General features: G+C 44.5%; 2 protein-coding genes across 5 annotated transcripts in view; both read left to right on the top strand.

Annotated features, from left to right (window-relative positions):
• LOC103189692 (transcription factor E2-alpha) overlaps positions 1 to 13,949 on the top strand; it is a 33,496-nt gene extending 19,547 nt beyond the window's left edge. For 2 of the 4 annotated variants that reach the window (XM_042342653.1, XM_042342651.1), the window contains exons 5-18: positions 43 to 178; positions 344 to 393; positions 748 to 850; positions 1,172 to 1,311; positions 2,595 to 2,742; positions 3,050 to 3,114; positions 3,348 to 3,426; positions 4,094 to 4,167; positions 4,474 to 4,677; positions 5,269 to 5,392; positions 5,966 to 6,122; positions 6,859 to 7,088; positions 11,203 to 11,348; positions 11,930 to 13,949. In XM_042342653.1, the coding sequence (XP_042198587.1) occupies positions 43 to 178; positions 344 to 393; positions 748 to 850; positions 1,172 to 1,311; positions 2,595 to 2,742; positions 3,050 to 3,114; positions 3,348 to 3,426; positions 4,094 to 4,167; positions 4,474 to 4,677; positions 5,269 to 5,392; positions 5,966 to 6,122; positions 6,859 to 7,088; positions 11,203 to 11,345 (1,653 nt within the window). In that variant the 3' untranslated portion in view covers positions 11,346 to 11,348; positions 11,930 to 13,949. Of the gene's footprint in view, positions 1 to 42; positions 179 to 343; positions 394 to 747; positions 851 to 1,171; positions 1,312 to 2,594; positions 2,743 to 3,049; positions 3,115 to 3,347; positions 3,427 to 4,093; positions 4,168 to 4,473; positions 4,678 to 5,268; positions 5,393 to 5,965; positions 6,123 to 6,858; positions 7,089 to 9,682; positions 9,907 to 11,202; positions 11,349 to 11,929 lie in introns of all 4 variants that reach the window. The other 2 variants (XM_042342652.1, XM_007910180.2) reach the window with 2 other exon arrangements.
• Positions 13,950 to 15,493: 1,544 nt separating this feature from the next.
• Positions 15,494 to 20,629, top strand: LOC103189693 (cytochrome b-c1 complex subunit 10). Its single transcript, XM_007910181.2, has 3 exons — positions 15,494 to 15,604; positions 18,687 to 18,826; positions 20,390 to 20,629. The coding sequence occupies exons 1-2, from the start codon at positions 15,555 to 15,557 to the stop codon at positions 18,802 to 18,804; spliced, it is 168 nt and encodes a 55-aa protein (XP_007908372.1). The 5' UTR covers positions 15,494 to 15,554; the 3' UTR covers positions 18,805 to 18,826; positions 20,390 to 20,629.
• The last annotated feature ends 321 nt before the right edge of the window (positions 20,630 to 20,950 follow it).

Raw genomic sequence — 20,950 nt, 5'->3', positions numbered from 1 at the left:
AATGTTTGTGTATTTTATTATAAACTTGTTTCTATGTCCCAGGCCGGTTTTCTGAACTCTGAGATGGGAATTGCCCCCTCGGGTGCCATGTCTCCCACGGTGGTGAAGACGGGCTCTCAGGGCTATGCCTTCCCCGGAAACCCTCGCCGCCGTACGGCACAGGAGCCCAGCAATCTCGGTAACCGCCCGCACAGCGCTGGCTTTCAGTTAACGTTACAGAACGCACGGTGGTAAAGTGGCACAATTTGCTTTTCCATCATTTCAGAAAAGATGGTGGGGGGGTTGGGGGGGTGGGTGTTACATGTTTATTTTAATTTTAACTTTCCTGTTTTTTTTCTTGTAGAACCTCAGCCTAAAAAGGTACGAAAGGTGCCTCCTGGCCTCCCGTCATCGGTAAGATTGTGGTTCCTGAGCTGGTGGCACCTGCAGCCCCCAACTCCCTGCCTGTTTCTTCCCTATTATACTCATGGCATGTTACGCACCATGTTCTACACACTGTATAATGTAGGAATCATTGCCAAGCAAGTGTTTCACTACATCCCAAGTCAGAAGGTTGCGGGTCCAAGCTTTCACCTCCCCCCCCCCACCCGGTCCCAAATTAGGAATTTTGAGCTCAATCTAGACTGGGGGGAAACGTACTGAACTGAAGGAGATGTTAAACGAGCTTTAGCCACTGGCCTGTGTCGTGTGCAGTATAGGTCAGGGACTGTTTCATGAGTAACGCTCTCCATCTCTCGTGTTCTGCAGGTCTACGCCTCCACATCCAGCGAGGAGTACAGCAGAGAATCGGCCAGTTACACTTCCTCCAAGCCATCAGCCTCTGTCTTTCCCGGATCCTTCTACATCCAAGGTAAATAGCAGACATCCCAACTCGGTGCAAGGTCATCTGATAAATAAGATAAATAATAAATGAAACCATCTAATAAATAAATGAACCTCTGGTGGGAATGGCTTCACCAGCAAACTGTTACGAGGGAATATTAAATTGTGATTTCTGACCAACTCCCCACTCCCCCCCCGGAAACGTGTGCAACTCTGTGTGAAGAGTACATCAAGGCGACTCACTGGCTTTCGGTAATATTGTGCTTGGATCTGGCCATGAATGTAGGTAATTGTCAGTAACTGGGTTTCTCTCGTTCTCTCCAAGTTAAATCTCTTCATTACATTCCAGACAGTATTCACAACGGACCCGATGTTTGGAACTCGTCTGGTGGGATGGGCCAGGCGGGGTACGCAGCGCTGATTGGAAATTCCTCATCTCACTTGTCCCAACCCGGGCCGTACAGTAATCTCCACCCACATGAACGACTGGTAATTACACTCTGTCTTGTTAACAGCTACAAATGCAAAAAAAAAGTCTTGTATCCCTGACATTTACAAGGGTTTAACTCTATCCTGGGTGAAGGGGCCTTTGTATAACACACGTTGTTGTTCTTGATGGAGCAAAAGTTTATCGGGTAGAAATTTCACCCGTTAGATTCACCGACGTATACAGTCACACTTGCGTAATTTGTGTGACAATTGTTCGTCATGTTTGTGCCTCATGCAAATAACGTGGGTTATACTTGGTTCACAGGCCAGTGCTGCTGATCTATACACAGTGTTAAACTATTTATAGTTTCTCGGAATAGGTGAGTGAAATGAGTAAACTCAAAAAACACATTAATCTTCAACGATGACCTTTGAGGAAGTTGACGATTTCAGACCTTGGGTGGGTTTTTTAAAAAAATAGTTTCTTGCAACATGGCTTTACATTTTATTCAAACTCCAGAAAATGTCGCCTTATACCTGGGGAACAGTCTAGAAGTATATGAAGGATGTGGGGATAGGGTAGTGTGCTCTCAGCCAGTGATGTCGTGTAAAAGTTTACGCTAACCAACAAACAACACACACTCGCCACCCTTTCACTGAATCCTGTGAAGCGCTACGAGGCGTTCCCCCCAATGTTGTATCGTACACAAGTATTGCTATTTATTGTAAGCAACGATGAGATTTTGTTTGCCCGTCAGGACTGGATGTGCAGAATCTGGAATCTGAAGTAAAAGCAAGAGCGAGCAGCACATCACCCTAGCCCAAAATGTGTGCTGTAATTTAGCAAAAAAGAAACTACTGGCAAATCTCTGGGGTTTTCCCTCCACCGTGGGCCAAGCTAATGCTAAGCACCTCCTTGTTTCCAACCATTTTTGGGGGGGGAAGGTGGAGAATTTTCTTTGTAAAAAGAGATAAACCTGCGACGAGGACGACTTTCCCCTCCGACTCCGACCCCCCCCCTCACCCATCCATCCATCCCACCAACCGCCATCATCCTCCCCCCAGCCCCTCAATCCCCCAGATCTCCCCCCGAGCCCCCCAACCACCACCATCTCCCCACATCTCATCACCCCTCACCCATCATTCAGCTAAGGGAAACTCACAGACCAGTAACCACCATATACACACGCACACTTATCGCCCCACCCACCCCCACACACAGCCCAGGGGTCCAGTCGGCTGTGTGTGAAACATTCATACGTGTCTCACAGGTGACTAAATGTAAACTGTTGTAAATTGGTGAACATGTATCTGGCATTTCTGTGTGTTTTTTCCTCTCATAGAACTACCCGCTGCACCCTGTCCCCCCCACAGAGGTGAATGGGAGTCTGCCCTCCATGTCCGGGTTCCACTGTTCCAACAACCCGAGCTCAGCTACATATGGGGTTCCGTCTCACACTCCGCCAATCAGTGGGGCTGAAACTATTATGGGTACGTTTCTGTGTGTGTGTGTGTGGTCTTGCAGGATTAGGGGTAGTGGGGGGTGAAATCCAAAGGTTGGAAGTGCAGATTTGCGAAGACAATTTATCGTTGTTCTATTTTATTCTTTAAACGTTTCTACTTCAGTACAATTTTGGGAGTTAGTGAGGGAGACAAGGTGTGGGGGAAGATGAGGTAAGGGGGGTTATAGCAGCCACTGCCGGCAACCGAATGGTGTGGTTTATCAGTAGCTGTTATGTGAGGATGTGGTGTGTTTACTTGGTGGGTTTCCTGTTAATCTACTTTCTACTGTTTGCAGCTAACAGAGCGAGCTCAGCTGGCAGCCCCCAAACCTGTGATGCTCTGGGAAAAGCTCTAGCCTCGGTAAGTGCACAGAATGTCATCTTTTTACAAACTAAAGATTTAATTAACACACTCTAATTAACATGAGAGTGGCACTATTGTACAATTTTATTTTAAACGTGTGGTTACATAGGGTGTTTCACCAGAGAGTCTATTTGGCTCAATATTGCTTTCCGTGTCACATTGGCATGCCAGCATCAGAAAATGTTTTCAGTCTAATAATAACAATGGTTCTTGGGTTTTTTTCCCTTCAGATTTATTCACCAGATCATACCAGCAGTAACTTTCATTCAAGTCCATCTACACCGGTTGGGTCCCCACAAGCAATTGCAGGTATTTGTTTGTGTGAAAAAGGATAGCAAACACACACACTACGCGTACCCACACACTACACGCAAACTACATAAGCACCTCTACACACGCACACACACACACCTCTGCGAGATTCAGACATCCATTTGAAGTCATGCTGAGGTTTGGTAACCGTTTAAATGTTTTATCTGTGGCTGAAAGTAAATATTGTGGCTCTGTGACTGTTCAGCAGCCGTAGCACTGTTGCGCCATCTATTGCTCAGACTGTGCATTGCCGTGGAGTGTGGCACTCTACACCATCCACCCCGGACACAGTGCAGATACAACAACAACAACGACAACAAGATTCCATTTATAGAGCGCCTTTCACGTCGGGAAGACGTCCCAAGGCGCTGGACAGTTGGCTCGGGACCCAAGCAAGGGGGAAATGGTCAGGGTGAGGGGAGGGAAGGGAGGGAGGGAGCGAGGAGGGGGTAGAGAGTCGAGAGGGGAGCTGAAGGCACGGCTGAAGAGAAAAGAGCCAGAGACATGGACACAGCAGGCTAACCCGGGCTTTGCTCCTGCAAGATGCCGTCTCATCTGATTTCCGGCATTTTTTCCCTCCCTGCAGTTCACCCCCCTCTCCCTACGCTTGTCTGATGTTCTCTCCTGATTGCTCTCGCACGCCTGACTTACTCTCGTTTCCCAGCTACAGGTCAGTGGCCGCGGTCCGGAGGCCAAGGCACAATGTCACCGAATTACGAAGGGACGCTGCACACTCTGGTAAGGCTCACCGGGGTTATTTCTGAGCTTTGTTTGCGAACCGAATCTTAACTCGTTTCAGAATTCACCGAAGCAGCGATCGCGGAAAGAGTGCAAGTGACCTGTTGCGTGATTTTTTTTTGTATGGGGGAGGGTGTCAGAATTGAAAATTTGCTCAAAATGACCAGGAGCCGAGCCGACCAGGGATACACAGAATACAGTGTAAAGTGGGTCGACTGCGTTTTAGAATACCTGAAACTTATTTATTAAAACAATTAACAATTTAGAAATTAAGGATAAATTATTCGCTCCGATGTTTTATTCCAGCAAAACAAGATGGAAGATCGTCTAGACCGGTTGGACGACGCTATCCATGTGCTGCGTAGCCACGCTGTGGGCTCTGTGCCCGCCCTACCCGGGGCCCACGGAGACATGCAGGTGTTAATAGGGCCCACCCACAACGGGCCGGTCACAGGCATCGGTGCAGGATTCACCCCACCAGTGCTGCTGTCAACTAACAGGCACGGAATGGTGAGAGGCGCAGCCGGCTGCACACAATGGCTCGCAATGTACAACATAGCTGTTGTTGTTTCGCATTCTTAATTATAAGCACCTTTTTCCACGTGGAGTAAATCTCTCTCTGGCGCCTTAAAAATATAGTACAGGACAGACGGACAAACCGAAACTAATTTTAAAAAACGGGAAAAGCGGAATTCAGTAAACTTGGTTACTATGGAATGGTGTGTGTGTGTGTGTGTCTGCGTGTGTGTGTGTGTGTGTGTGTGTGTGTGTTCTCGCTCGTGCCTGGTAGAATACGTGTGGGCGGAGTGTAGTGGCACAAGGTTGTCCAGCCAACAGCCCAGCGGCGATTGAGTTGACCTCTGATGTAGTAAAGGGTTGAGTTATTGGTGCTATTGCTAACTCTCAGTTGTATCATTGTGATGGTACTGTTGAGAGAGAGCGCCGGTGTGAGAGAGCGCGCGCCGGTGTGAGAGAGCGCGCACCGGTGTGAGAGAGCTCACCAGTGTGAGAGAGAGCGCGTCTGAGTGTGTGTCATTTTTCTGGTACCGCGGGGAACAATGTGTATGAGCAATTGTCCCAAAGTTTATTTTGTTGCTGCAGGTTGGACCTCACCATGAAGAAGGCTCAGGAATAAGCAACAGCCCCGGCATTCTGTCTAACCGCGTGCTGCCGTCACAGTCCACCGCACTGTCAGACCTGAGTCGACCACAGGACACTTACAGTGGTTAGTACAGAGGGCACAGCACATTTCAGCCTTTCATGTCCTCGACTTTAGCTCTACAATTCATCCCTTGCTTTGTCGGATCATGTACTTGGAACGTGTAGTATGCGCTTAGAGCAGCTTTCGTAAGTCTTTTTCAAGCTGATTTTATTGTTCGGCTGAACATTGGAATCCCCAGGAGTTTGTGACGGGAGCAGGATCGTTGTCCCATCCAGTCGGCCCAGCTTAGGGTCCTGTGGCAAGTCTGTCTGCCTGAAGGGTTTCATTGTGTCTTCAGTGATGCGCCTGCCTGGCCCCCTCTCTCAGGGAGGTACAGCTGCCAAGACGCGAGTGCATTTCTGAATCTCCTGCGTGTTTATAAGGTCTGCTCAGAGAGGTGGGGCTTGGAGTCAGTGTGAGGATTTGGCCCGGACTCAGAATTCTAGGGAGACCATCGAGTTTGACTTCTTCTTCGACACTTTCATTGCCTGTCGGTCAGGTATACTTTTTGGGTTAAAACACCCTTTGGAAATGACTGTACAATACGCCTAGCTAAATGTGTTTATTGCTCATGAATGTTTTTGGGTTGTGGTTTAGGCATGGGCAGCGGATTGCAGAGATCGAGTGTCAGTCAGTCTGACATTAAGCGGGAGGACAAGGAGGATGACGAGAATCGGAATTCCTCAGGTTCAGAAGATAGGTCAGATGACGAGAGGAAAGACTCTAAAATGTCTTCACGGGCATCGAGAACAAGGTAATGTCTGCTCCGGGTTGGGTCTGTCACAGCCGGGGGTAGGGGTGGGGGGGAAATTGTACAAACTCATGGTTTGGTTTGTTCAGAACAAGAAGGTTCCACTGTGCAGGAAAGTGAACATAAAATGTAGCCCTGATGATGGTCACTGGGAGTCTCATCTCTGTGGAATGTTTGGATAACGTCAGTAAGACATTGCCATCTGTGATTAGTGTCATTTAAGATCTATTCTCTTGGGGGGGTTGGGGGTGTGCCTGTGGGATTGGTCTCTTGACTTATCTGTGCAGCAACTGATATGGGGGTGGGGGGAGGAGTTCTTTAGTAGTAGTAGTGTTTCTGGTTATAACATGACATGAGTTGAGTGTTTGGGGGTAATTCTTCCACTTGGCGTCACATCTCGTGCTAAGTGTGAAAAGTTCCTGGACTACTTCGTCTCAAAGATAGAAAACATCTGCCTCAGGATGAAAAGTGAAATGAAAGCCCGTTAAACAGACTCAAACAACAACAACAAAATAGAACAGGCTCGAGGGGCTGAATGGCCTACTCCTGTTCCTATTAACTTGAGCAGAAATATTGCGGCCTTGTTTAACGAGCAGCTTCTCAAACACTTAACCACGTGAATATCGGTGACGCGACTACGTGGCTGATGCATTTGCCATTTCAGTGCATGATTACAACGATGACTTGCACCTGGTTACTCTGTACTTGAGGGATGTTCTTATTGTATTTTGGTTATTAGTCAAGATGATGATGAACACCTGCCCCCAGAGCAAAAAGCAGAAAGAGAGCGGGAGAGGAGAGTAGCTAACAATGCTCGTGAACGCCTACGCGTGCGTGACATCAATGAGGCCTTCAAGGAACTTGGACGCATGTGTCAACTCCACCTTAACAATGACAAGCCACAGACAAAACTGCTTATCCTACACCAAGCTGTGTCAGTCATTCTCAACTTGGAGCAACAAGTCAGAGGTCAGTTAGTCATAGAGTGATATCAGCTGGCGTGGAGCTATCTATAATCTGGCATAAAACATGCCTAAAGAAGGCTAGACCTCCCTATCCGTCCTCCACACACGGAATCCTGTTGTGTCTGGCTCTAGCCTTTGTATGCAGTGCATGTCATTTTTCCTGGCGTTTTTTTTATTTCATTGCAAATTAGATGTGATTTGTGATTTTTGTTTTCACACCTTTGTGCTTTTACTAATGACCCAAATGGTGAAAGTGGTGCGACAATTATGGGCTCTTGTTTGATTTATTTTTCTATTTATCTATTAAAACTCCTTGAGGGGTGGGGAGATTGAGGGGTGATTTGTAAATATTAAAACTAGTTTGTGAAAGATGTTACTTTAGTGCAGCTGCTGATCCCAGGGCCTTTATTATGCATCTGAGAGCACGGGAGCTATTTTAACCCACGTCACCACAATAATGAGTAGCGATTGAGTTGAGAACATAGTGGGTTAACTCTCACTGACTGCATTCCCAACAAGAGTAATTGCCTTCTGGAGAATTATACTGCATTCCTAACATGGCTGTGCTCAGGCCTCAGTAACTATCAGCACTAATGTGAACATCAAACAAACAAAGTCCGTTCTCCCAGCTCAAATCCAGCACTGAAACTTCCACCACTTCTCTAGAACAATTTTTAAAACCTTGGAAAATGACCATGTAACTTCAGGGTAAGTGTCCAAACGAACACTTCCTAGGCTCACATTCTTGGACTCTTAACTCTCGATACTTTTGAAGATTAATCCCAAGGATTAATCGGGAGTTGGCCTTTTTTCCCCCAAAAAATGATACCTTGACTGTGACTTTTATAGTTGCTGTTGGACTTGGTTAGAGATGCCTTGGAATGTCGGGGTAGAAGACATTTTTCTTTCCACCTTCTCTTCTATTTGCAATGCTTCTCTGCTCTTCTCTCTCTGCCCACCCCCTCCTCCTCCCCCATCCAAAACCGCATGCTGTGAAAACGAGTCTTGCACACGCCTGCCTTCTAACACTCCTGTGCAGACTCTGAGCGTTTGGGAAGCGTTTGCAAACAGCCAGCTTTTGCTCTTAGTTGTGTTTCTTTTTGTCTGACTTCCGTAACAGTTGTTTTCTCCTTTCTCGTTCTTAGCTTGGATGGCCCCAAGCCACGGTCACTCACTGGCTCCATTCTGACCTCGTACTTGCTGTTCGGCAGTGTTTAAACCAACAAAATTGGTGTAAAATATAATCAATTCTCAGATCCGATGTCTCTCATATTTAGTTATCTGCTAACTATGCTAGTTCCAAGGTTATATCCAACTTGGATTTAGAGTTCAGAGACTCAAAACCTTTGGCCAAATCCAATTGCTGTCTGGCCAAGCCTAGCCTCGCACGTTTCTTCCATCTAACTCAGGCATTGAGCAGCTTATATCTCAGTTGGGTCTTGCTTTGCACACCAGTGTTAAGTGGTTGAAAAGCCATCAGAGCTGTGAGCAGTGTCAGTAATGTAGCTCAGGTAGTCAATAGAAGATGCCACAGGGGGGGAGATTTAATATATTTTAAAAAGGAATCTTAACGAGTGAACGTGAAGGATAGAACTAGAGGAGTAGTGAAGAGAATAAGCCAAAGTGGCCACAGTTGCAAATGAAAGGAAAACAGAGTGGGTTCACACCTAATGGATAGCGCTGGTGTTTGGCGGTGGTGTTACGAATGATGTCCATGACGCTATTTTAACACCAGGTCACAAGATTTGTTCGGATGAAAGCCCTTCGGCCTACATGATTTCATCCTTCCAGAATACCTGCCTTACTGTGCTCCCAACATAGCATGGAGCTCTGTGTTCTTTTTAAAATGGATCCCAGTCTTGACCACACTTCCTGGTCACCCCCACCTCCCGAAAAAAAATTCTGGAAATGAACGACCTGGGTGTGTGCTAATTGAAGGACCCTTTTTTTGTTTTAATGCACTTAGGAGATATTGGAACATATCAGATACTGTCATGTTGGTTACGGTGATCAAATTTGCAGAAAGTGCATTAATTCAATATATACAGAAGCCCAGCTTGTCACAGGAAGGGTTTGAGCAGTTGTTAGTGACGTGATAGTTTAGTACCGGTAGTTCCAGTGCGTGTCTGCATTTAGCAGTCAGCGGCTGAGGTGGGTCCCTGTCAGTACTTACACAACAACTCCTGCAAATTCCCATAGTCTTCAGCTCTTTCAGCAGTTTGCTCTGGGTGACAGGTCTCTTGGTTCAAAGATCAGAGGACAGTATATCCTTTTGTTGATTTCCTCAGCTCTTACTTACAATTTGTTGGGAAAATTCAATTCAATATATCATCGTGTTTCGCTCGGACAGAGCGGTGGTTTGGAGGGTGGCGTGGAAAGTCATCAATTTTGAAAATACTGATCTGATTCCGTTCCTGTGCTAAGTCTGACGTGCACTGATGTGGTTTAAGCACCATATGGCCAGACTACGTTAAGGCACATTACATAGGCCTGTGTTTTTAATGCTATCAAATCTACAGAAGGATTTACAGTCGCTCTTTTTTTATTAAACAAAATGCAAGTCCTAACTAACACGTGTTGGCACTGTGAACCCTGCAGTACTGATGATGGCAATACAGTTGAAGAAAAAGAGGTGAAGGATCGTGAGAGGCGAATGGCAAATAATGCCAGGGAGCGAGTTCGGGTCCGAGACATTAATGAGGCTTTCAAAGAATTGGGCCACGTGTGTCAGATGCGCTTAAAAGCTGATAAATCTCAAACCAAACTGATCATCCTTCAGCAGGCCATCCAAGTCATTGTGACCCTTGAACAGCAAGTGCGAGGTACAGTAAAGAACTTTGTGCTGAGAGCAAACGCTGACTGTTCCTGCCATTCCAAGCTTCTAGACGATTGGAACTGCTAACCTAACCTTCTCTCTTTCTTTGTTTATTCTGAGGGTTTTTATTATTATGCTTAACTTTAATCGACTATTTCGCTACAGAACATGTAGCTGCTGGATAAAAAAATTTCATTGCCACACCTCCTGATGCACTGACCAACCGATAAGTTTGGAAATTTATCAAAGCAATCGGAGTTGGTGCGCACACTCTTAAGGCGAAGGGAGGGCACGAATGTTTGGTTGTGTCTTTTTGATGCATCATGTACACCAATCCCCAAAACATTCCCTCTTTACCTGAACAAGTTTCAAATTAAGATTGCATGATTTGGGTTCTCTTTCCCCTCTTCTGTATTGCAGCAAGTGTTTTTTGCAACTGAATGGCTTGTTGCTGGGTCTTTCAGGGAGACCCACTTTTTTTAAAAAAAAAGGCAACTGGGTATCTGATACATGCAGAAACCCATCACTGGTCTTAAAAGTACCCAAACCAGACTGAGTTTCACCACGTATGTACATACGCCACTTACACATGGAAATTTCCGCGTGTCTGGAACATGCACCCTCTCCCTTGAAGAACGAACCAAACTTGCCTGGTTCCAGAGAATATTTGGTGCAGGGTGGCAAGAGACATGGCTTATGGGGACCCCAGAGTGTGCGTTGGGAGGAGGATAGCTGCTGGAATTTAACCAGCTATAACCACAAAACCAGGTGGTGTGGACCGAGAGTCATGTGTAGGCCAATCGGGTAAAGTTGGCAGATTCCTTATTCCTTCCCCTTAGAACCTTCATGAACTAGTTTGGGTTTTGCCAACGATCCAGGGGAGGCGGGCGGAATCAGTTCAGCTCCTTGTAGACAAACCTGGAGCAGTCAGTAGAGGATGAGATGGCAGGATACGGAGCAGATATTGACAATAATGAATGTTTAGTCATTATAGTAACATACAGGTTCAGGGGATAGTGCTGTAAAACATTTACCCTTCTGTTGCTGATTTAAAAACCGATTGAAATTATGCCTTTTATTCCAAATTACAATGGCTGGTGTGTTTTTATATATAATGAAAGATTGACTGGTAGGAGTGATGCAGTTTTCATAGCTAGCACATGTTACACTCATCCAACCATTTTTTGAGTTTGAAATGTTGTGAATGGGCTGAACAAAGTGAATGTTATTACTGTTATGATCTAGATGTTGCTGATTATTCTTAGATAATCTGCAGGATTAACTTTTTACCTTTCAACTCTAGAGCGTAACTTGAATCCTAAAGCTGCCTGCCTTAAACGAAGGGAAGAAGAGAAGGTGTCTGCAGTCGTGGCAGAACAGCCACTGCCCCTTCCCCCTACACACCCCGCTCTCGGGGATAATCACAATGCCGTGAGCCACATGTAGAAGGTAACGTTTCATCCACTGCTATGCTGAATAGTGCAGGAGGCTGACTTCCAATAGAAACTTCCCCCCGTGTAACGTCAGTGCAGACTGATTCGTTCGCATTCATTTTGATTTTCACCTTGTGTGTTCGCGCACCTCATCGGCCCATATTTGCTGCTGCTGCAGAGAACGTAATGTTTGTTGCCTCAGGTCGGTGTCTGTGGTGGGACTCTGGGTGAGAAGAGCTCCGGGGTCATTGCGATTTGTTCGCTTGCACACACTCTTGCACCAGTGCGCTCGCACATTCACTCACTCTCGTCCTCGCTCGCCACCTCGCCCCCGCCGCTCCCACCTTGCCCCCGCTCGCCACCTCGCACAAGATTATTATTTAACTTTCTCAACTCAGGGATATTTGAACGAATTGAAAAGTACTTTTAAGAGAAAGTTGATGGTTAATTTTCTTATCACTGCATGAGTTGGGGGAGAAAACATTTCTCCTCTAGCTGAGGATTGGTAACATTAATGCCTATGAGCGTGCACGTGCTCACACAAGTGAGTCCAATAGTGAAAATGCTCTCTTAACAAGCCACACTTTTTATTTCCAGCTCCGTCTTGTCTGGTTGAACTAAAGGTGGTGAGCAAGGAAGACACATTGTCATCTCCTCTGTGAAGAGGAAAACCTTGTTCTGCCAGAAACAACTAATGATAAACTGACGAATCCATTCTGGATCAGAAACGCAAATGTGGGAATGAGCATTTGCTGTATCTGTCTAAAAATGGGGGAAAAGTCTACATATCGTTGAAGTACTGGATCTGTATGCTGCAAAAAAAACAAAGTTTTTTTTTTCTACTGCCCAAAGAAGAAAAACTTCCCCACACAACGGAAAAAGGAGCTAGTGCCTAAGGTTGTTTTAAATCCCGGTATGTTTTATTCAAACCTACAAGGTGATGAGGTTGTTTTGGAACAAAATTTCAAGTCCTTTTTCTTGCTTATGTTTGTAAGCAACTGGTCTTATTGTTTTTTTTTATATAACAAAAAAAACAACTTTCCGGTACCCTCGGTTTTGCAGCATTTCCAGCAAAACAATATTTGTCTTACTCAGTTGACGCATGACCACTCCGTAACCTCCCCAGTGATTGACTGGGAGAGGGATTGTTGGCCAATGGACACAATATTCTATGAACCACCTGCCCTGCCTTTATGATCAGGTTATGAAAGGCCAACACATGAGTGCATCACCAAGATAGTTCATTCGTTTGTAGGGAGTTATTTTATGTAAAATGAGCAAAACTATATTTTTGCATTATTAGACTTTACATTGTAGTTTTTTAAGGTAGCTGGGCATAGTGTGTACTTAGATCTTTAAAGTCCTTTGAAGACTTTTCATATTGCAACACAAGATTGTTGTGGATTCTAGGTATTGTATGACCTTTAGTTTGTCATGGACTTATTCCACGTGGGAATAAAAATAAACAAAACCCATGTTTTGTAGGATTCCTGCAAAATGTACTGTTTGAGCATTTAAAGTCCATATGAATTGGTTATGGAATCTAATGAGGATGTGAGCAACTTGTCTGACAGTGGCTTGCATTACGCCAAGCTGAATACACTGCAGCAGCCCAACTGCCTGCGTCGTGGAAACAACCCCAATGCAAAGTACACCCCCCACCCAACACACCCTCACCCCCAAAACCCCCCACCGGAATCAGTCTTCCACTAAGAACGCATTCACGGACTTTCACCAGCCAAGCAGAAGACGCAGTGCTTTTGACATAAACTTTTTTATTTTTTAAAAAAGAGAAAAAAAAAAGGACATGAACAAGTGGGGAAAAAATGGGCAAAAAAAACTGGGACTGAAAGAACAAAAAAGTTTTTTTTTGACATTTTTTAGGGTTAAAAAAATGCCTGACATTTCTGGAACTGCATTAAATATTGTGCAGTGACATCTCTCGGCTCATTTTGAGTATGTATGTAATAGTTTAAAAAAGAATTACATGTGGCCTTTTCATTCTTGTACTTGTGATGCAATGTGAACAGAATGAAAAATGACCAGTGCCTAACATTTCATTAAAAGCCTCTTTTTTGTCTAGTGCTTTTTTTTGCTAAGAAAAAGACTTGCAGTAAGTATACCCTACAACAAAGTGAAATTTAAGGAAAAAAAGTTGGCTTATTTTTCACAACAGCAATCCTTTTATACCATAAATCTTGATGAAAAAAAATGTCTTGGATTCTGAATGTTACTTTTTGTAGATTTTTACTCAATGTCTGATTCCAGAAGTTTATTTTACTACATTTAAGGTAAAGGCTTCTTCTAGTGCCCATACAGTACTTAAATGTCGCACAATTAGATTTCTGATTGTGTTGCTGAGTGCCTCAAGTTCCATGTTTTTTTTTGTATTTGTTTGTACAAGCATCAAAAACAGCTGGCTGGAGTATTCAGAATTGTAGTTTCAATCTTTTCCTTTTGTCTTAGTAGCTAATGAGGACTGTCATGTATATAACAGTAATGTAGCAATAAATGTGCCATTTTTATAACGGGAATGCCCCTCCTTTTTAATGTCCGTTTAATCTTGTATACCCATTGTCATTGTAATAAAGGGTTTACCTTCAATTTAAAAAAAAAAGTTTCCTTTAACTTTTTCGCACTGTGGATCAGAAACTTTGTGTATTGGGAGGAACGTGGAGTCCTGCAGCTCAGTGGTTAGAGCGCTCGCCTCACAAGCGAGAGGACCTGGGTTCTCTGGCCGGGCAAGGTGAAATGCTGGGCAAATTTCCTTAATCCACACGCCTCTGTTTACCAGCAGTAAGTAGGAACCTGGTTGTTAGTTGATTGGCGGATTGCTTTTCAGCGGATGCTAATCCCCTTTTTAAAAGAAAAAAAATAATGATTTGGTCACTCAAACCATTACTGTTTGTGGGATGCTGCTGTGCACAATTAGCTGATGAGTTTTGCCCAGAAATATACTTTAATATCAATTTACTTTACAGTCTATTCTGTGAAGCACTATATTAAATGCAAGGATTATTAATTGTAGCGCATGCATTGAGTTCAATTACCACTTGTTCTTTTTGTGGGCGGGGGGGGTAGATAAAGTTCTGAGTAAGCTCGGTGCCCAATTACATGGGGAGAAATTCCAACTATGCCAAACCTGGGCTCAAAGAACACTATGTTAATAAGTGTGACTGTAGACCCAGGTGGGATTTCACCCCACTGGTGGTGTCAGCCAGACTACGCGTTTAACGTTAGCTGGCAATTTATACTTCCTGCCAGACCAGTGCCTCCACTACACAACGTGGTTCTTGTTCAGAAGTAGCCATTGATTGTCATTGAGCGTAATGCAAATCCGAGATCCAATCTCCAGGTTAAATTAAATATCCTCCCGGAATATATATTGGCATCTTTATTTCCAGAATTATGAGTTTTTCATGCGTTTCAATTTAAAAAAAAGATTTAATACGCATACATTTAACTATTTGTGCTTTGTTGCTGTTCAGTACTTTACATTTTTTGATAACTTCCTACAGTTTGAGGTAATGTTCTTGAACCGTGGTTGGGATATGGGCCATTTGCAGAAACTTCGGAACCAGAGCATTTTCACCACGTCTGATCTGTGTGCCAAAGGAGGGGGTGGAATATGCCGTGGTGTGGATGTGTAATATATATTAATATACACACACACACGTATATATACGATTGGCTACAAATGCAGTCACTATAGTATATCCTGTGAAACGAGCTCGAACAGCGTGGAGGGGATGAGCATCTTCACTGTCCGTCTGTTAATCTGCTGTGAACTATTCTTGCGAACGGAGTGTTTAAACGCCAAATCTCGTCGTGTGCCAATATCGGAGGATTTATCGTCGCATTTACAACAACAACAACAGCAACTTGCATTTACTTTGCCCGGGGCGGGGTCTCGCTGTGTAACCGACTTAGCTGAGCCCCGAGCCCAGCTCGGGTGGGGGGGATTGGGGTCGGGGTGGGGTGGGGGGTGACAGACCAGGCAATCAGTGGCTGTTTGTTTGTTTATTTTCTCTATTGAGAACTGGTGTAAACAGCGGGTGTTGGGGGTGCGGCCCGCGGGCCACCAGTCAGTGCGTACCTCCCCGCGAGGGGCGGGGCGAGCGGCCGGGGGCGGGGCGAGGGGCGGGGCGAGCGGCCGGGGGCGGGGCGAGGGGCGGGGCGCTGGGGCTGCCATTTTGGCGGGAGGCGGCAGAGCGCGAGCATTATGTTGTCTAAGGTTCTCGGCCCCAAAACGGCGCAACTGACAAAAAGCTGGTGAGTGACACCGGGAGTGGGGTCTCCCCCCACACCCCACCCCCGGCTTTCCCCCCCTCACCCCCCTCCCGGCTTCTCCCCCGCGGCCTCCCCCTCCCCCCGCGGCGGGTGACATTGACGGTTGTCCTGGGCCTCAGGCCTGTCGATGGCGCCCGGGCCGCGCTCAGACTCTACACCGCGGCTTCGCGAGGCCTAGTGGCTGCTATGTGTGTGTGTGTGTGTGACGGCGGCGGCGGGGGGAGGGGTTGTTAATAGGCCGCGGGCCTCGCCTCCCCGCCCCTGGTCAACGGAGCTCGTGCTGCGACCTGAGTCCGGCCGGTTTGGGGGGGGGGGGGGTGACCGAGAGGAAGAATCTCCCCAGTGAAGTGACTGTGTGTTTGTCCAGGAGAGAGGGAGGGGGGGGGGCGGGGGGTTATTTCGATTAAAGATTGTTGAACCTCTGCGGGTTTGTGAGTATCGACATGAGAGGAAGTGACCGGTCGGTTGGCCTCCAGGGGCCGGAGAGGTTGGCGGAGCCCCTCCCTCCCTCCCTCCCTCCCTGTGTCTGTCTCGGGGTCAGGGACAGAGGGACAGTTCGGCTCTGGGTTTGGCCTCGTAATCCTCTCAAGTGTTCGGGAACCTCTTTTGTTCAGCGTTTTAGTGTCAAAATGTACATTCGCTTTCCGACTGTTGTTTTTTTTCCCCTGTGTTGTCGTTGTTGTTGTTGTTGTTGCTACACACACACACACACACACACACAAGTGAAAGGTTTTAATTATCGATCCAATCCCAGACTTTCTCGCCATCACAGCGTGAAGGTCGGAGCGGTCAAGAGTAGCCGGTTCTCTGCAGAAATTATCTACGATTCTCTTACTTAAGTATTTGCGACCCCCCCCCACACACACACACACACACACACACACCAGGCAACTCAGCTCGACCCTAAATTCTCTGCTTGTAGCTCAACTAGGCTATTGCGATCTCCTTTTTGACGCTTGTACTTTTACTTGGGGAAGGTGGTTCGTAGTTCAGGCTGCTTCTTTCTTTCTACGTGCTTTCTTTGCAATTAATAGCAATGGTAATCTTTATAATAATAATAATAATCTTTGCATTTGATGTCGCGCCTTATCGTGTTGCCGAGGCGTCTCGAAGCAGCGCTTCAGAGGATTATACTGTAAGGCGGATTGACTGTAACTCTATTTGCGGGGACGAGACGTGTCACAACAGCAAGCTTCTTTGGTTTTGCGAGCCCATTACTTGTTTAGATGAGGCCAATGCAAAACTTAATTTTAAGAGTTTGTGTTTGGCTTCCTGGTCTGCCTGAAGTTTTTACAGTTAGTAGTAACAAGCTCATAGCAGTGATAGCTTTTTACTTGTCTTAAAATGACCTAGCATTTGGGTTGGGGTTTAGATGTTGTACTCGGGCCATGATACGAGCTATTAGGAGATAGTAACACAGCTGATGTTGGCTTGTATCATTCTCCTTTAGGTGTTGTTGACCTGGTATAATTGAGACATTATTTTCCGATTATGACTGCAATATTGCTCAACAAAATACAGACACTGCAGTCAGACAAGGGTATAATGTGCCCTAATATAGCACGGGTCTGTCTATAGAGCAGGTACACTTCCAGCGTTGAGCATGCCAAGCATTGGTTGTGTCTCCTTGTAAGTTGGGGTCCGGTTTATATGGACCCAAACTACAGAGCTCCAACTGTGTATGTATGCAACACAAGTGTATGATCTTGCTTTTAAACTAGTTTCTATTTTTTTCTTGTGGATAAGAACTGGCTTTGTACTAGCGGAGCGGGGAGAGACTGAGTCTTTATACATTACATTTCCTCTCTTCCTCCCCCTTTACACACAAAATAATTTAATGGGTTGAATGTGGTTTATGATACCACTGTTCTGGTGTTGAACCTGTGGAATAGTTTTTATTTCCATTTGTGTTTCTCCACAGCATTTGTCAATTTTCATTTCTACAACTTGTATGCTAGTAATGTGGTTCAGTTGTTTCTAGTTGTGATTTTGTTACCACAGTTTTTCTGTGTAAAGTCACAGTAGTTTACTTAGTAAATTCATCTTTACTTTAATAGTACGTGGAACTTTGGCTCACCTAGCCAATTAATTTGTGTAGCAGAAGATGGAGCAAAACCTTGAGCAGTTAAGTATTTGAGTTAGCGTTTGTCCAGTCGTAGCCATTGTTTAATTGATGCGATTACGAATCCTGCTTTGTTACCTTCTACACTACTGAATTACTTCATCAGGTAAATTTCCACTTTGTGATGGATTTACAATGAGTAATTACAATCACGTTTTTTTCACAAATTCAAGCTGTGGTTTACCATCAAAATATTAAAGAACCTAAAGTCTCTGATCTATTTAACATGAACGAATTGTTTTAATGTTAATAAATAATACAGAAAGGAGCTATCTAGGAACAATCTAGTATCTAGTTGTACCTTTACCTCAAAGAAAAAATGTTGACCAGCAAGGTTGTACGGTATATTTGCATACACAGAGATGACATCCTGCCTGTCTTGGATGCCAGCCTAAACTATATTCTCATGTATTTGTCCAGTTCTTGGAAGTCTATAAATTCTTTAATTTATGAGCACTGCCCATCTGTTCAGCGCCTTGGGACGTCCTCCTGACGTGAAAGGCGCTTTATAAATGGAATCTTGTTGTTGTTGTTGTTGTTGTCTCCCTAATGTTGAGGAATGTTTGATGCCCCAGGCCAGTGCATCCCACTAACATGCCACCAACCTGCGTATGCTGCCAGTGCTGGTAATGAAGAGCTCCACAGTCGGCACTAATCTTCCCTCTTGGTCGTGGTGAAGTGTTAAGATGATGCTTAGGGAGGAGATAGGTAGAATCCTTCAGCCTAGACCCATCAACACAGTTGTATAGAATTAAATTGTGAAGCAAGGGTGGGTTGAGTGCCAGAAAGATGGGGACAATATGGCCAAAGGGAAATGGGGTCTGCTTATGTTCAAAGCAAGTAAAATCATGGGGCATAAAGCATTGTGTCATGATTAAATTTATATTTTAATGCAAGTTTTCTGCATTTTATATAAAATCATTTCCCTTTTTATGTTTGCAGGATTCCAACAGTGGCAACATGGGGAGCTGTTGGTGGCATGGTTCTATTGTTCGCTACAGACTGGAAACTAATAGTTGGCCGTATCCCATATATTCGCGGAAAGTTCAAGGATGAATGAAAGTGCTCATAATATTGTGATGGTAAACCACAGCTTCACGTTTCTTTAACTTGTAATTGCTCATTTTTTAGATTTTTTAAATTAGGCCAAATTTTATCTCTACTAATAAAGACGATGTGTCTTGTCTGTCTGTGTATCCGCCAATAACCAATTGACGTAGAGGCATGATTTGTACCTCATCGAAAAGTCTTGCATGTGTGAGTGTCATGGCCATTTCTTTTCTGGGACACTGGCGTTGCTGAGCTCTATTTAAAAAATGCTTTAAACCCCAAAATATATGGTATGCATGGCAACAATGTAGCCACAGGGGAAGGCACAGACCCTTCTAAAGAGGTACATTTATACTAATATATTCTGCAACAGATGTATGGCAGTTATTTTGCTTTTCGATAACTCGAGGAGCTGCCAGATCACACAGTAAACCCCCTCGACTTGACAAGAGTCTTCCCACAGGAGTTCACCCAGCTGAGTATAGATAAAGACAAAATGTCTGTCTGTGTGTCAATCTACATCCAATATTGGATTCTTTGGTTGCAAGTGAAGCTGCAACAGGTATTTCTGGTAAACTATAATGTGAAAATTCAATAATGGACTGCAAGATACTTTGATGGTATGTTTATGGTAATAGATAGGTTAGGAGGAAATATATATAGAGGCAGTTCCTTCTGTTTCACGTACTCTTTCCTAGAAAGAGAAAAACAACCTTCTTTGACCAATTATTTTCATATAGTAAGGAATCTTCATGTATATATAGGAACAGGAGTAGGCCATTTAACCCCTATCCACCTCAGCCTTGAAAATTTGTATAGATCCTTTTAATATCATTTTAATATCTTCTTCCTCTTACGCTTTGCCGTTCTGATGATATCAGTATCGTCCAAGAGGTTCCACCTTGACCTCCAGGCCAATCTATAGTGTCCATTCCCAGCCTGCTCCAGCTCTTTCCCATAAAGTAATATGACTGGAGCAATCCAGTGTGACATGTGTGGCAATTTTCCAACTACATTGAAGGCTTGTTATAGCGGGTATTCTCGTGTGTTAGGGATGCACTTGTTTTTTATGAATTGTTTCACAAGGACATATAAAGCCAGTACGGAGACAGTGAAGCTTCTTGTCTAACTACACAGACATTATTGTCTCTTTGCTGCCCTTTGGAGATTCCTCTGATTGAAGGCACTTGTGATGAAGCAGAAATTGTAGGAAACAAAAGGCCATTCATTTTTCTCCATTATTTACATCTGGCTTCAGCTCTCAACTAATTCTTGTTCATCTATTTTCTGTCCCAAAGTGCACAACTCTCTGTTATTCTCTCTGTATGGTTTCTGAACCAGCCCCCCCTCCACACACAGACAATGTTCGGCCATTTTGTGTGTTGAACCTCTTGTGGCTGAAACCTAGTGAGATGGGAATGTGGAGCCCAATTGAAGGAACTCAACTGGCAGCAAGTTTTTCAGTGTCAGTGGTTTCTTTACACAAACCATTTTTTCGTGATACATTTACTGAATAGGAATGCCAGGATTGGTTTGCTGAGCTTGGAACCAGCTGTGTTGGTGTTAAATTGTGGTGTTTATTTTCTGTGTTGCAGGATAAATGAATAGTCCATATCGTGACTAATGGCTTCAGAGAACAGAACAGTCTTTGTGTCTGGAGATTGTTCTTAATTGAATTTCAAGCTGGAGCAGGAATTAACTTCAACCTTTGAGCACGCCTATCCTGTATTGATATGAAACCGATTCTGTGTACTTGAATGATATAACATGGTTCTGAGATTACCGTTGACGCATTTAATTTAACCTCTCAGTAAAATTTAAAAATCAATGTCAAATCTTTGGGTAATGTTGAATCTTTTCTTACAATCCATGTGCGATCAGAATGATCAGAGTGTTGTCGCTAAGAATTTAGTTTTCTTCCATTCCATTCCTTGCAAACGTATCAGACACGAAAGTCATTACAGTGTGGATCACAGGACGTGTTCTTATACAAACACAAGTTATTTTGCAGCTGTCATGCTTCTGTATCTGAGCAGCCATTTGTCAATCTGTGCCCAATGCAGGATCTTTCTTCACTGTTATTCAGGATTTGGGATTGGATTGAAAATAGCCAAGTCAACTTCTATTTCAAAATCCTTACTGTTTTCAAACTTCAC

This window comes from Callorhinchus milii, unplaced genomic scaffold (genome assembly GCF_018977255.1).
Source record: "Callorhinchus milii isolate IMCB2004 unplaced genomic scaffold, IMCB_Cmil_1.0 Scaffold21, whole genome shotgun sequence".
In the NCBI taxonomy this organism is placed as follows: Eukaryota; Metazoa; Chordata; class Chondrichthyes; order Chimaeriformes; family Callorhinchidae; genus Callorhinchus; species Callorhinchus milii.
Note: the sequence above shows the minus strand (reverse complement) of the source record. Positions and strands in the feature narration are given on the sequence as shown.